Raw genomic sequence first — 14,725 nt, forward strand, 5'->3', positions numbered from 1 at the left:
CCCGGGCTTGTCATCACTTTTTATCCCTGAGTGCTGAGTACTCAGCACTGGTGAGGCCACACCTGGAGTATTGCCTCCAGTTTTGGTCCCCCCACTACAGAAGGGAAGTGGACAAATTGGAGAGTGTCCAGAGGCGGGCAATGAAAATGATTAGGGGGCTGGGGCACATGACTTATGAGGAGAGGCTGAGGGAACTGGGGTTATTTAGTCTGCAGAAGAGAAGAGTGAGGGAGGATTTGATAGCAGCCTTCGACTACCTGAAGGGCGGTTCCGAAGAGGATGGAGCTCGGCTGTTCTCAGTGGTGGCAGCTGACAGAACAAGGAGCAATGGTCTCAAGTTGCAGTGGGGGAGCTCAAGGTTGGATATTAGTAAACACTATTTCACTCGGAGGGAGGTGAAGCACTGGCATGGGTTACCTAGAGAGGTGGTGGAATCTCCATCCTTGGAGGTTTTTAAGGCCTGGCTTGACAAAGCCCTGGCTGGCATGATTTAGTTGGTGTTGGTCATGCTTTGAGCAGGGGATTGGACAAGACAACCTCCTGAGTCGCTTCCAACCCTAATATTCTACGATAATTCTCGTAGATTGGTGGGGCATGATTTCCCTTTACAAAAAATATGTTGACTCTTCCCCCCCAAAATTATATTCATCTATATGGCTGACAATTTTGTTCTTTTCAATAGATTCAACCAGTTTGCCCATGACTGAAATTAGTCTTACCAGCCTATAATTGCTGGGATCGCCTCTGCAGCCCTTTTTAAAAATTTGCATCAAAATTAGCTACCCTCCAGTCTTTTGGTACAGAAGCTAAGTGATAGGTTCCAAACCCTAGTTAGTAGTTCTGCAATTTCACATCTGAGTGTGTGGTAGGGTGCCCATTGGTCCCGTTTTGGCTTGTACAGTCCCTTAGTTAAGTCCTGTCACAGCTGACCTGACATTTTTTTCCAAAAGAGGCTTTTGTCCCATATGCTCCTGCTGACTTCGTAAGTGCTAACAGGAGAAACGTCCGTTCCTGTCAAAACGGTGGGGAGCAGAGGAATGTTCGGTGGAGACGAAAGGAGATGCCAGCTCCCCGCATGGGGTAGGCAGAGCTGGAGGCAGGGTTCCAGCCACAGGAGACAGCCTTGCACAGGAGGGGACAGGGGTGGCCTCTGGCGAGCAGCTGGGTGTCTCCTGTTTTCTCCTTAGGAAATATGGTCACCCTAAAGGACTGCCCAGTGTGGGAGTGCTGCCACCCAGGGCTGTGGTCCTATAGCACAATGGACAGAGGCTGATGCTGGGCTGGAAAACGGACACTGTAAATAACTGAGATTCAAACTGAAATGTTCCCCTTTCACTCTTTTATTCAGGAGGAGTTTTCATAGGAAACGGATCATTTTTCTCTGAAAGCTCTGCTGCCATGATGCTGCCCAGCTGCAGCTGCCTGGATCCCCAAGAGAAATTGGAGGCTTTTCATCTGCCTGGTCCTTATAACATCAATGAAGGTTGCACTGACGGAGTCTATGGCTGCATAGTGGGTATGGAAATGTCAGAACCTCCTGACCAGTCTATGGCTGGGGTACTGTGCCCCTCAGCTACTCTACGCAGCCTTCCCATCTCTGTGCAGTCACCTCCACTCTGTACAACGCCCCTTCAGCAGATCCTGCAGGCAGTGGCTGCTATGACAGGCCTGGTAGCACATCTCTGATGAACCTGTGCTAGCAGGGAGCTGGAGACGGTCCTAGAGCAGTTGTGCAGGCCCAGAGACTGGGGTGGGTGGGCCTGTCTACCAGTGGATCACTGAGATCTGTGCCTAACTCTGGGGATCCCTGGAGGCTGGGTCCCCCTTTTCATTCCTCAGGGAAAAGGTAAGGAAAGCTCTCCACAGAACAATCTGAGGGAAATTTCCCTGTACGGAGCCTTGTGGAATCTCCCTTCCATGGCCTGCACCCTGGGTTTGTAATTCAGGAAAGGGGGCTGCCAGGGAGAATCAGGTCGCATACTATTATTCTATTTTAATTTATTTCAGCACCATCACACCTCTGACAGCATCATCAGTACCACTTGGCCACCCTGAAGTAGCCATGTGACTAATCGGAACCATATGAAGAGTGATGACCAGGAGTGGATTAACGATGAAACCTCAGTAGAGCATTTGGTCAGTCCCTGGAGAAAGAAATTCGCAAAGTTAAGTGCCTAATCAAGAAGCACTTAAGGAACAATGCATCTTTGAAGGCTCCAGTCCACATAAGAAGTCTTCCTGGAGACATTCAAGATGCCATGTGGGCAATGACTTCTGTCTGTCAAAACAGTGAGTCATGCTTGGACATGTGACTGTCCCAGGTGACTCCAGAACTCCATCTTGGAGCTGGACTGTATTCAGTTTGATTCAACATAGACTTTTGCCATTGGTCACGACAGGGGTTAAAGCTGGTGTGTACAAAGCCAGGCAGCTGACATTCCCTGATGGCCAAGTGGCCCCCGAGGGACTGTGCCGGCACGCTTCATAAAGACAGTTGCCTCCCTATCTGAACAGAGACTGCCTGCTGATGATGCAACCGCTCCGATGACTCCTTGTCCTTTAGGGTGAAGACCTCTGGTGTCAGCAGCTCCCTTCTAGCAGGAATTGGGTACGTTGGCAGATTTCACAGTCTTTAAAACGTGAAGTGGAGGGGAAAGGCTGGAAGCTGTTTCTATTTGCAGATGTTCTGTGCAGTGGCAGAGGACACAGCTGGGCTGTCGGGGACTCAGTGAGGGGTTTGGAAGACAGGCAGCGCTAGGCAGCTTGGGCACCGTGCTCCACAGTGGGCTGTTCAAGCTACACAGAAATCTGACATTCAAAGAGCTCAGACTATGACAATTCCCATGCCCTGCATCAGGATTTCTCAATGGGTCCTATTTCTAGAGGTGCCGTGTGCTCTGGGCTCAATCCTGCCAGTGGCTGAGCGAGAGGAGATCCCACGGATTATCAGTGACTAGTCGCCTCAGGTTTATTTGCTCCTGGAATTTTATTCAGCAAATGCATTTTGAAAGGTTTTATTGTCTGGCTCGATTGTGAACTCAGGAATTCAGAGCTGCGTTGCTCTGTGGTAACAGGTCCGATAGGGTGTATGTCTGTTTCCTGAATGGCTGAGGGCTATAGAATCTCTGCCCTGTAGAAAGCCCTCAGAATACAGGGCTCCCGGCATCTCTGTCCTCTCTCTGGTTTCCTAGTGCCCTTTTCAAAGATTTTACTCTCTGGCTCAATTGTGAATGAAGGAATTCAGAGCTGCAGGTACTCCGGATCCAGGCTACAGACTGACAGAACAGAACCTGAAGAGACCCAGTCAGCTATGAACCCAGGGACAGGGGAGCTACTAGACTTTTGTTTGCTGACAAGCGACTGAATGAGGGTTGAGACACTGCAATCTTTTCAGATTCTAAAGAAATCCAGATGACAGACGCTCACTGTATCCTGAGAAATCATAGAATATTAGGGTTGGAAGAGACCTCAGGAGGTCATCTAGTCCAATCCCCTGCTCAAAGCAGGACCAGTCCCCAACTAAATCATCCCAGCCAAGGTATTGTTTTAAAAAGTCTAGGATTGTTGAGGATTGTTTTAAAAAGTCTAGGAAGGGTCCATAACCTTCCTGATTTATACCATAAAATATTTCTTACTAGTGGGTGTCGAGGGAAACTTTTCCTGGGAGCAGGTCATCTCATAGCTGCCTATTATAGGGCTTCTTCCACCTTCCACTGAAGCATCGAGAACTGGTCACTGGATACTGAGCTAGATGGACTGCAGGTCCAGTCTGGCAGTGCCTATCTTCTAATCCATGGTGTAAATCCAAGACTATGTTTTTGCTGATCTTCCTTGAGCTCCTGGGAGTCTCTAGGATTGCACAGAGAACAGAATGATGTCTCATTAAATATCACCTTGTCACCTGTTCTTTTTCCTTTCAGGAAGGAAAGTCCAAAACTCTTGGGACCTGCCAAGTACATTATGTCAGCTGTCAATGACACCAAATTCAAATCTGCAATGTTCCTTCTCACTGGCATAACTGGGCAGGAAGACCTCCATCTCTGGATCTCTATTCCCTTCTGCTTCATTTATGTTTTTTCAGTATTGGGAAATTCAACCATTCTGTTCATTATAAAAACAGATCCAAGCTTCCATGAGCCCATGTACATTTTCCTTTCCATGTTGGCCGTCACAGATCTTGGCTTATTGATATCCACCATACCGACAATACTGGGTATGTACTTGTTTAACTCTAGGAAGATCAGCCTCGATGCCTGTTTTGCCCAGCTGTTCTTCATCAACTCATTTGCAATCATTGAATCCTCCATACTCTTGTTGATGGCGTTTGACCGCTTTGTTGCAATCTCTAACCCACTGAGATATACTTCCATCTTAACCCTGCCGAGAATATTCAAGATGGGACTGGTATGTGTGCTAAGAGGGGTGGCCGTATCATTCCCATTCCCCTTTCTCCTGAAACGGTTCCAATACTGTCGAGTCAATGTCCTCTCCCATTCCTACTGCCTGCACCAGGATGTCATGAAGCTGGCTTGTTCGGATATCACAGTCAACTACATCTATGGCTTGTTTCTTACAGCCTCCACGGTGGGGTTTGATTTACTGCCCATCTTCCTCTCTTATGTGATGATCCTCAAAACGGTGCTGAGTATTGCATCCCACATGGAGTGCCTCAGGGCCCTGAACACCTGCGTCTCCCACCTCTGTGCCGTCCTGCTCTTCTACACACCGGATATCGGCTTGGCTTTGATACACAGATTGGGAAAGGGCTCTTCTCCCTTACTACAGATTGTCCTGGGCTACATCTACCTGCTCGTCCCGCCCCTGATGAACCCAATCGTGTACAGTGTGAAAAGTAAACACCTTCGTGGGAGGATAATCAGAGTGTTCGTCAAGTGAAAGGTCAATGCTGGCTCCCGTGCTGCTGACCTGGGAGATGAAAAACATGGGCCACCTATTCCTTGCTGGACCCTTACATCTGAGACCACATGAGCTACTGATCTCCAGTCTGTAGAGAGAGGTTCAGACAGTGTTTAAGGTCTGGAGCAATGGCAGAGGGGCTGGTGAGGGAGGACAGCTCACTGGGGGATGGAGACCAAGACAGTCAGCAGCATTTACAAAGGGCTTGTCTACACTACCAAGTTTTGTCAATGAAACTTATGTCTACATGAAAAAATCGACAAAAGCAAAGTCGCCAAAGCGAGTCTACATTTGCTCCCTCTGTCAACAGATTGTGTCCACATTCGAGGCACCATTGTCAACAGGGTGAGCGATGCATTGTGAGTATGTATCCCACAGTGCCTGGTGACACCATTCTGACGTTGCACCCTATAATGCTTTCTGGAAATATGCTCATGAATGTAAATATGACATAACTGGAATATGTTTGATTCTACCTATGCCATGTAACATAGCCCTGTAAAGGTTATGATCTACTGAATATATTAATTCTATTTGTATGCATGTGTCATTATTGTGTTTGAAGTTATGAATAATGGCTGTGTACTTGTTTGATTTTAAGTAGCCTTAGTAAGGCATTTGGTCAGCTTCTTAAGAAAGGAATTTGCAAGTTGAGTGCACAATCAAGAAACACTTAATTGACAATGGAACCTTGGAAGACTCCAATCAACATAAGAAGTCTACTTGTGATGTTCAAGGTAGCATGTGAAGAATGGCTGCCACCTGTAAAGTTCTGAGTCATGCAGGGACATGTGACATGCCCATGTGACCCCAAACTGCAGCTTGTAGCTGGATTCTGCATAGGAGAGAGAAGGGGTTTCCACCCACAAGAGAAAATCTATTTAAGCCTGTGGGAGACCCCTCCATTTTATCGTCAGCTGGCTCAAGAGATAGCCTTTCCACCCCCAAAGGATACCTGAAAGAAACTGGAACAAAGAACAATAACCACAGGGGTGTGAGTGATTGCTGGACCCAGACTAGAAGGAGACTAGTCTGTCAAAGAAACTTACTGGAACATCTCTGAGGGTGAGATTTCATTTTTAATCATTTTCTTACTGTACTAGGTTTCAACTTGTGTGCTTTATTTTATTTTGCTTGGTAATTCACTTTGTTCTGTCTGTTATTACTTGGAACCACTTAAATCCTACTTTTTGTACTTTATAAAATCACCGTTAACTTATTAATTAATGCAGAGTTTGTATTAATACCTGTGGTGGATATTAATACAGCCGACTGTCAGGTCCCTACTAGTGCCACTTGCCACTCTGCTGTGACCTCTGCAGGTCAGTCACTTAGGGATTGCTGCCTCATATTTTCAGCTTTTAAGAGGTTAGTCACAAACGCTGTCCCCCCACAAGTGATTTCATCTCTCATTTGAGTACTTAAAAGAAAAGGAGGCTCTTAATGGAGCCTATTCAGCTCTATATTTGAATAGTGGGAAGGAACAAGTTAAACCAGACTGGGGACCCTATGTTAAACCTGTCCCCATCCCTCTCACAAGACTCTGGCATTTGAGTCCCTGGCTTAGCGAGGTCCTTTCAGCTGAGCGTAACCCCCTCATTTGGGAGACATTAAGCACAGTTTCTCTCCCCTTTGTTCATACAATAAAGACAATAACATCGACAACAACATTTCACTACCCCTGCATTCAGTACTGCATTGATTTGTAATCTAAGACCAACCAAAGTTGATCACTTTGAGCAGTACTGCTCTATCTGCTGGATATCTAGGCAAACCAAGAATCTTCAAGTAAATACCGTTTGAAGACTTTCCCATTCCCAGCTAGCTGTCAGGGGAGAACTCATTCAGACCCTGCTTACAGAGACTTATGCACCGAACAGTATGTTGGGGTCACATGTCATAAAAGGGGACTGGGCTCATGGACCCAGGAGGTCCCTTAGAGGCCTATGTCCCTATGGGCCACATTCACCCATTTTGGGTCACACTGGGAGCTCATGTGGAGTTGCTTGCCCACTATGACCCCCCTGCTCCATGCCCTGGCCAATGGATTTGTCCCTCAGTAGATTCAGGAGAAAGCATAACTTAGCATTATCATCTGCAAAAGGAATTGTTCTTGGGTTCCTGTTTAGTGATGTCACAGGAGTTTAATTCCCTAAGTTTCTGGTAATCTCAGCATGCTGAGCTGCCAGCTGCCCCCTCCCCAGCCACTAGCCCCAGAGAGGAAGGATGGTTCAGGGTTGAAGTGCTGGCCTGGGAGTCAGAGGAACTGGCTTCAGTTCCAGGCTCTTCCACAGACTTCTTCTGCGACCTTGGGCAACTCACTTAGTCCCTATGGGCTGCAGCCACAGGTGTTTTGGTATGGCTCAATGTGAAGGTGTACAGTAGGAACAAGAGATGCAGGCCATCCTTACTAGATGGAGGACCCAATGCTGGGAAGTCTACAGTAGGAACAAGAGATGCAGGCCATCCTTACTAGATGGAGGACCCAATGCTGGGAAGCAGTGACTCTGAAAAAGACTTGGGGTCTGAAATGGGGTGGCTGCCCCATTCCAATAAGCAGGGGTTAAAAGCAGCCAAGCTAGGCTGATTGGGGAAGCAGCCACAGCTCAATTAGGGCCCAGCTGGCCCTGATAAGAGGGCTGTGGGCCAGAAGCTGGAAGAGTCTCACTCTAGCCCTGGAGTGGGAAGGGCTAGCTGCCTGGGAGCAAGGTACCTGAAGAGGAGCAGTGCTGGGGAAGGGCAAAGGGAGCTGAGGAGCTCCAGCCTCATAAACCCTCAGGCTGCAGGCCTTGTTGATGGCCTACAAAAGGTACTGGGGCTGCACAGGGGGATAGGTAAAGGCAGCAGGTCCTAACCCCTTGCCAATGGTGAATGGCCATTACACACTGCAGTCTGCCCCAGTGAGCAGGGGCTAGATGATGACTGGAAGTAGCCACTGAGGCAAGGTGGGTATAGAGGTATAACCATGCTGGTTCTGGTGGGACCCAACTGAGAGTGCCAATTCAGGATAAATTGCTTCAAGCAGGGCAGTTACAGCCCAATGCTGGAGTTTTCCACCTCTAAGGCAAACCAAACCAGCCAGACAGAGAGGACTTTGGTTTGGTTTGCTAGCGGAGGGCAACAAAAATGATTAGGGGACTGGAACACATGAGTTATGAGGAGAGGCTGAGGGAACTGGCGATGTTTAGTCTACGGAAGAGAAGAATGAGGGGGGATTTGAAAGCTGCTTTCAACGACCTGAAAGGGGGTTCCAAAGAGGATGGCTTTCTAGACTGTTCTCAGTGGTAGCAGATGACAGAACAAGGAGTAATGGTCTCAAGTTGCAGTGGGGGGGATTTTGGTTGGATATTAGGGAAAACTTTTTCACTAGGAGGGTGGTGAAACACTGGAATGCGTTACCTAGGGAGGTGGTGGAATCTTCTTCCTTCGAAGTTTTTAAGGTCAGGCTTGACAAAGCCCTGGCTGGGATGATTTAATTGGGGATTGGTCCTGCTTTGAGCAGGGGGTTGGACTAGATGACCTCCTGAGGTCCCTTCTGACCCTGATATTCTATGATTCTATGATTCTATTCTATGATTTACCCCATTGCCTATCCACAAGTCACACAAGCAATTCCCTTGGACACTCCAGTTTCCAGTATCACCACCAGTGCCACTCGTTAAGGGGATAAATGGTTATGGAAACCAATACCCCAATAAAAGAAAAAAAGTTCTCTCTATCCCAAAGGACCAAGCCCCAGACCCAGGTTAAATAATAACTTAGATCTTACCCCAAATACACACTTATAGTCAATTCTTTTATTAACTAAACTAAAATTTATTGAAAAAGAAAAGAGAGAGAGAGTGTTGGTTAAAAGATCAATATACATACAGACTTGAGTTCAATTCTTGAGGTTCAGCTATATAGCAGAGCTGAGCTTGCAGTTGCCAAAAGTTCTTTTAGAAATAGTCCATAGGTTATAGTCCAGTGTCCATATTCACGGTGACTCCAGTCAGTGACGGGGAATCTCAATCCTTATGGCTTAAGGTTTCCCCCTCTTGAAACCCAAAGTAGATCTGAGGTGAAGAAGGATCGTGTCCCAAGGTTTTTGTACATTTCCTGCAGCCATTTGGCCTGAGAAAACAATAGGCTTAACTTTCCTTCTTCCAAACATCCTGGCAATTAGCACAGGATAAATTATCCTTTAAACAGTTCAGACACAGGTTATCACAACCTTCAAAGAGACATAGACAATAATACTATTTCACTCAAGTATCTTCCTAAATGTTAATATTCCTTTTTTGATCTTTAAATCAAAACTATAGCAATAGACAAGACTTGTTTGCTTACATCACAAGATCTGAGCAAACATCTACTCTTCTATCTCTAACAATACAGGCTGCATTTCAAAGCTCTATTCATTTACAGATCTTTCTAACCAGTCGTTAAAGTTCGGCCATAGGTCAGGTCAGTCTGAGAGTTAATTAACTCTTTCTGGCCCTGTCACCTTTCAATGAGATATATTACACTCATAACGTCACAAGAGGGCTGAGGGTTCCCCTGGAAGGGGAGACCCAGAACATGGGGGTACTGCTGGGGCAGAACCCCAAGATAAAGGGGCACCGGGGTCCAGGAGGGACACGGGGCCTGAGGCAGGCGAGCCACCAGCCTGCAGAGGGCTCTCCAGGCTCTAACTGAGCTAATTCCCAGGATGATCAGCAGGAGGCGCAGCACCAGTGAGTCTTGGCATCGCTACAGGGTCACAGTGGATAAGCAGCTGAACATTAGCTCCCAATGCAAAACTATGGTTGAAAAAGCTAGTGCAATCAGTGATGTATAACCATGAGTAGGAGCAATGAGTTAATTTTACCTCTATCTTTGGCACTAGTGCAACTACTTCTGGGATATTATGCCCAGTTCTGGTGTCTACAATTCAAGGATGTTGATAAATTAAAGTGGATGCAGAGAAGAGCCACAAGAATGATTAAAGGATTAGAAAACTTGCTTCCCAGTGAGAGACTGAAGGAGTTCAGTCTGTTTAATTTAACAAAGACAAGGTGAAGGGGTGACTTGATCACAGGCTGTAAGTATCTGCATGAGGAACAGAGGCTTAACCATGGGCTTTTCAATCTAGCAGAGAAAGTTATAACAGGATCCAATGGCAGGAAGTTGAAGCTAGACAAATTCAGACTGGAACTAAGGTGTAATTTTTTAAACAATGAGGGTAATTAACCATTGGAACAATTTACCAAGGAACGTGGCAGATTCTCCATCATTGACAATTGTTAAATCTAGACAGGATGTTATACTAACAGCTCTGCTCTTGTTGTCTTGAGTTTGTGGGGTGTGTACCCCAGAATGTGATCAACTCAATTGTAACCATATTGTGTGCATTCAGCCACCATGAATTAATGATCTAGAATACCACATAGTGAAGGGTTAATTTGAAAACAGGCTTTCAGAAGCAAGGTCATATCTACCTGGCAGTTTTTACTAATCAGAATGGGAGGAGGGGACAGACAAGTAAACAACTGAGACTGAAACCTTGGTGCTTGGAAAACCTTTTATCTAGACGCTTCTTACATTAAAAGTTTATTGAAAGTTAGAAAAGAGATGCTTTAGTAGGGGCCATTATGAACTATGTGTTTTGCAGAAGTTAGTTATAAAAGATTAGCTAATATAGTGTACTCTTGAGCTATCCTGGGGGACACGTTTTTCTGGACATCTTTACTCCCCAGCAGGGAGGCGTTTGGTCAGTGCTGACCCATAGTAGATTATCAATATGATCTCAGAATGTAGGCAAATATCTGGGATGTTCTATAACTTTTGCTTATGTCTGTGTTTGCTTAAATCTAATAAACTGCAGTGTTTGACAAGACCAGGGGTGAGAGGTGCCAGAGCATGGACAGGACCAGTTGGTTAAGCACCAGCACTCTCCCTTGGAGGGAGAAGCACCAGAGCAGTCCTGTCCAGCCCCGCAACCACCCAGTCACCCTGCTCTCTAAACCGTGCCTGTACTCCTGAAGAGATGGATACATGGCAGAAAGGTGTGAGTGATTGCTGGACCCAGGCCATAAACGACAACGTTGGTCTGAAAAGGATTGGGCCCAGACTAGGAAGGAGTCTAGTCTGTGAAAGAAGCTTTTTGGAACATCTCTGAGGGTGAGATTTACCTGTATTCAGTTTCCTAGAATCCCAAGAGTTGAAGGGCTATTAAGCATGAGCACTTCCAAGCAGTCTTAGAAGAAAAGCTCCCATCAGAGTTTCCAGAATAAATTGAGGAACACTGGAGCCAGATGAAAGCAGTAATCATCAATGCCTGTGAGGAAACCATAGGCTACCAAACCAGAAAACATCAGGACTAATTTGATGAGAATGATGCTGAAATTGAGCAACTATGATAAGAGAATGGCATTTTGTGATTGGCAGAACAACATAAATTGTAATATAAAGAGAGACGCTCATGCCAAGGTGAGGGCGGAAGTCCAATGTAAAACCCAGAGAACTCAAGAACAAATGGTGGACTGAGAAAGCACAAGAACTCCAACATCTTCTGGACATCCACAATACATGTGGTTTCTCTAGTGCCACCAAGGCTGTTTATGTGCCAGTTTGTCATGGTATGAATCCTCTTCACTCTAAGGACGGAACTACACTTCTGAAAGACAACAAAGCTATCAATTCTTGCTGGAAAGAACATTTTGAAGATCTCCTTAACCATAATTCTATGGTTGCAGATCAAGTCCTTCAGCAAATGCCTCAACAACCATTTAGGGATGAGCTCAGAGACCCTCCCAATTTGTATGAGGTGCACAATGCTACCAAGCAGATGAAGAACAACAAGGCAGCAGGTTTAGATGGGATCCCTGCTGAAATCTTTAAAGACGGTGGACCAGAGCTAATGTGGCAGTTTTATCGGCATATCCTTAAAATCTGGATAAAGGAGGAGATACCCAGTGAAATGAGGGATGTCTTGATTGTCACCCTCTTCAAGAAAGGGGATAAAGCGGATTGTGGAAATTATCATGGTGTCTCCCTCCTAGCCATTGCAGACAAAGTTCTGGCATGGATCCTTGCAACCCGCCTTCTGCCCCTGTCAGAAGAAATTTTACCGGAGTCACAGAGTGGTTTCCAACCATGTCATAGAACAGCAGATACGATCTTCACAGCATGGCAGCTGCAAGAAAAGTGCTGGGAGCAAAACCAACCACTGTACATGGTTTATTGATCTAACTAAGGCCTTTGACTCGGTGAATCGCCGGGCCCTCTGGACTGTACTCTAAGATTGGATGTCCTGCCAAATACATCAATGTCCTAAAATTGCTTCATGATAACACAAAAGTGACTGTTCTGGCTCCCAGAGTGAACCTTTCAAAGTACAAACAGGAGTCAAACAGGGCTGTATCATTGCTCCAACTGTGTTTGCAGTTTTTATTGCCATCATTCTTTACCTAAGTGCTGGGAAGTTTACAGCTGGCGTTGAAATCATTTATGGAATGGATGGAAAGCTGATCAGGCTTAGCAGGCTGGAAGACAAGAGTAAGATCTCCACAACATCTATTGTGGAACTTCAGTATGCTGATGACAACGCAATTTTTGCCCACTCTGAGAAAGATCTTCAAACTATCTTGAATGTGTTTGCCGATGCTTACGCATGTCTTGGTTTCACTCTTAACATCAAGAAGACTAAAGTGCTCTATCAGCCCTCTCCAAATGAGGTAACCCATGCCCTATCTATCAGAATCAACGGAGTGGCACTGGAGAATGTCGATCATTTCCTCTGCCTTGGAAGTCATTTCTCATCCAAGGCAGATATTGATGCAGAAATTCAACACTGCCTGAGCTGTGCCAGTGTAGTTTTTTCTCGTTTATGGCACAGGGTCTGTGAAGGTCACGGCATTCGAACAGACACCAAGCTTCTCGTTTATCAAGCCGTTAGTCTCCCAACACTGTTGTATGGGTCCGAAACTTAGACAACCAATAGTCACCACTTGAAAGTCCTTGAGAGGCACCATCAATGCTGCCTTTGTAAGATTCTGAAGATCAAATGGGAAGCCAGGTGCACCAATATTAGTGTCCTGGAAGAGGCAAAGACCACCAGTATCGAGGCAATGATCATCCATCAGCAATTCCGCTGGACTGGTCATGTTGTCCGGATGCCAGACCATCGCCTCTCAAAACAGGTCCTGTTCTCTCAGCTGAGAGAAGGGTACTGTAACGTGGGTGGATAATGGAAGCATTACAGGGACTTGCTGAAGGACAACCGAAAAAAGTGTAATATTGACACTTGCCCAGGATCATTTAAAAGGGAGTGAAGTATTACGTGATGGTCCCCTGCATTTTGAACTTGCTCACCGACAAGCTGAAGAGGACAAGAGGTACAGGAGGAAGGAGAGACTGGCTTCCAGTCATGGTCAACAGCCTCCTGCTGAGCCTGAAAACATCTGCCCTCATTGTAATAGAACTTGTGGTTCAAGGATTGGCCTTATTAGCCATCTGAGGACCCACAATTTCCATGGAAGATGATCATACTCGGTAACGAGTGATCGGCCATCATCATCATCATCATGCTTAGACTCGTGTGTTTTGTTTTATTTTGCTTGGTAACTTACTTTGTTCCGTCTGTTATTACTTGGAACCCCTTAAATCCTACTTTTTATACTTAATAATATTACTTTTGCTTATTAATTAACCCAGAGTAAGTGAATAATACCTGGCGGGGGAGGACTGGGGGACAGCTGTGCATATCTCTCTATCAGTGTTAGAGAGGGCGGACTATGGAGGGAAGCCTTCTCTGGCAGGGGGTTTGTTCTCAGTGAACTCCCAGCACATCTAGTGAGAGTCTTGAGGGAGTTTCTGTGAATGTATCATCGTTATGTTATAACCATGTTATAATAATGTCACAATGAAGAATATGGCATGCAGTGTCACGCAAAGATCAATGGTTCTTTCCACTGGCGAAAGGCCTGAAGTTACATAACAACAACAGTTGGAAACAAACCTGAGTGAAGGTTGGGACACCCACGCTGCAGTTCTGTGGCTTGCCAGGGCAAAGAGCCCCTGAGACCTGCCTGCACGCACTCAGTGCTAGGAAAGGTCCCACCGCTGGCCTTGGACCAACAATCAGAACGAAAAATGTAATTTCAGCAGTGCTGAACAAATATTTGTCTAAACTATTTCCAATATAATTGTAGTTACAATTTTACCAGGTAAATCCCTTGGTATTTCTCACAATACGAAAGAGCTCAAGTCACCGTGCTGGTGAATTCCTGCACAGATGGTTCTTGACTTGAACCTTGAACTCTGAGCACTTACCACTAACTTTAATGAAGAAAGAGGCAACTCACTGAAATCCCACTCCTTACCACGAAAGGGAGGTGGAGCCATGAGAATCAGTGTATGAATCTCACATATCTGACACTCAACGTGCTGGACAGCGACCTTTATGATTCCCCTGTATAGTCCCTGTGGACGCTCAGATTCACCAGAAGTCCCAGACCATTCCCTCAGCTTTGTGAGCAGCAGGAAGAGCAGAAAACTGACCCTGGAGATCTTCATCTTGAGAACCTTCCCCTGGGAATGAAGAAATGATTCGCTGATACCAGAGGCTCAGATTGTCAGGCCAAACTGAGTCTTGCAGTGTCTTCAGCCTAGGAATTGACGATGTTTTTTTTTTTTTTCTGGGTGTAATGTGCTGCCATCTGCACTCTGTGTAGGCATGCTGCCACAAGATACAGGACCAAAAAACCATTTTCAATTGATCGTAGTAGCGTGGCACTGCATACCACCCATGCAATTGTAATAGCCATTCCATTAGCCTCTGAAAAGT

General features: G+C 45.9%; 1 protein-coding gene across 1 annotated transcript; it reads left to right on the forward strand.

Annotated features, from left to right (window-relative positions):
* Positions 1 to 3,960: 3,960 nt before the first annotated feature.
* Positions 3,961 to 4,896, forward strand: LOC141988391 (olfactory receptor 51G2-like). The gene has a single exon (XM_074954165.1). It carries the CDS (start codon positions 3,961 to 3,963, stop codon positions 4,894 to 4,896), a length of 936 nt encoding a protein of 311 aa, XP_074810266.1.
* Positions 4,897 to 14,725: the final 9,829 nt, after the last annotated feature.

Source organism: Natator depressus, chromosome 1, assembly GCF_965152275.1.
Source record: "Natator depressus isolate rNatDep1 chromosome 1, rNatDep2.hap1, whole genome shotgun sequence".
Taxonomy (NCBI): domain Eukaryota; kingdom Metazoa; phylum Chordata; order Testudines; family Cheloniidae; genus Natator; species Natator depressus.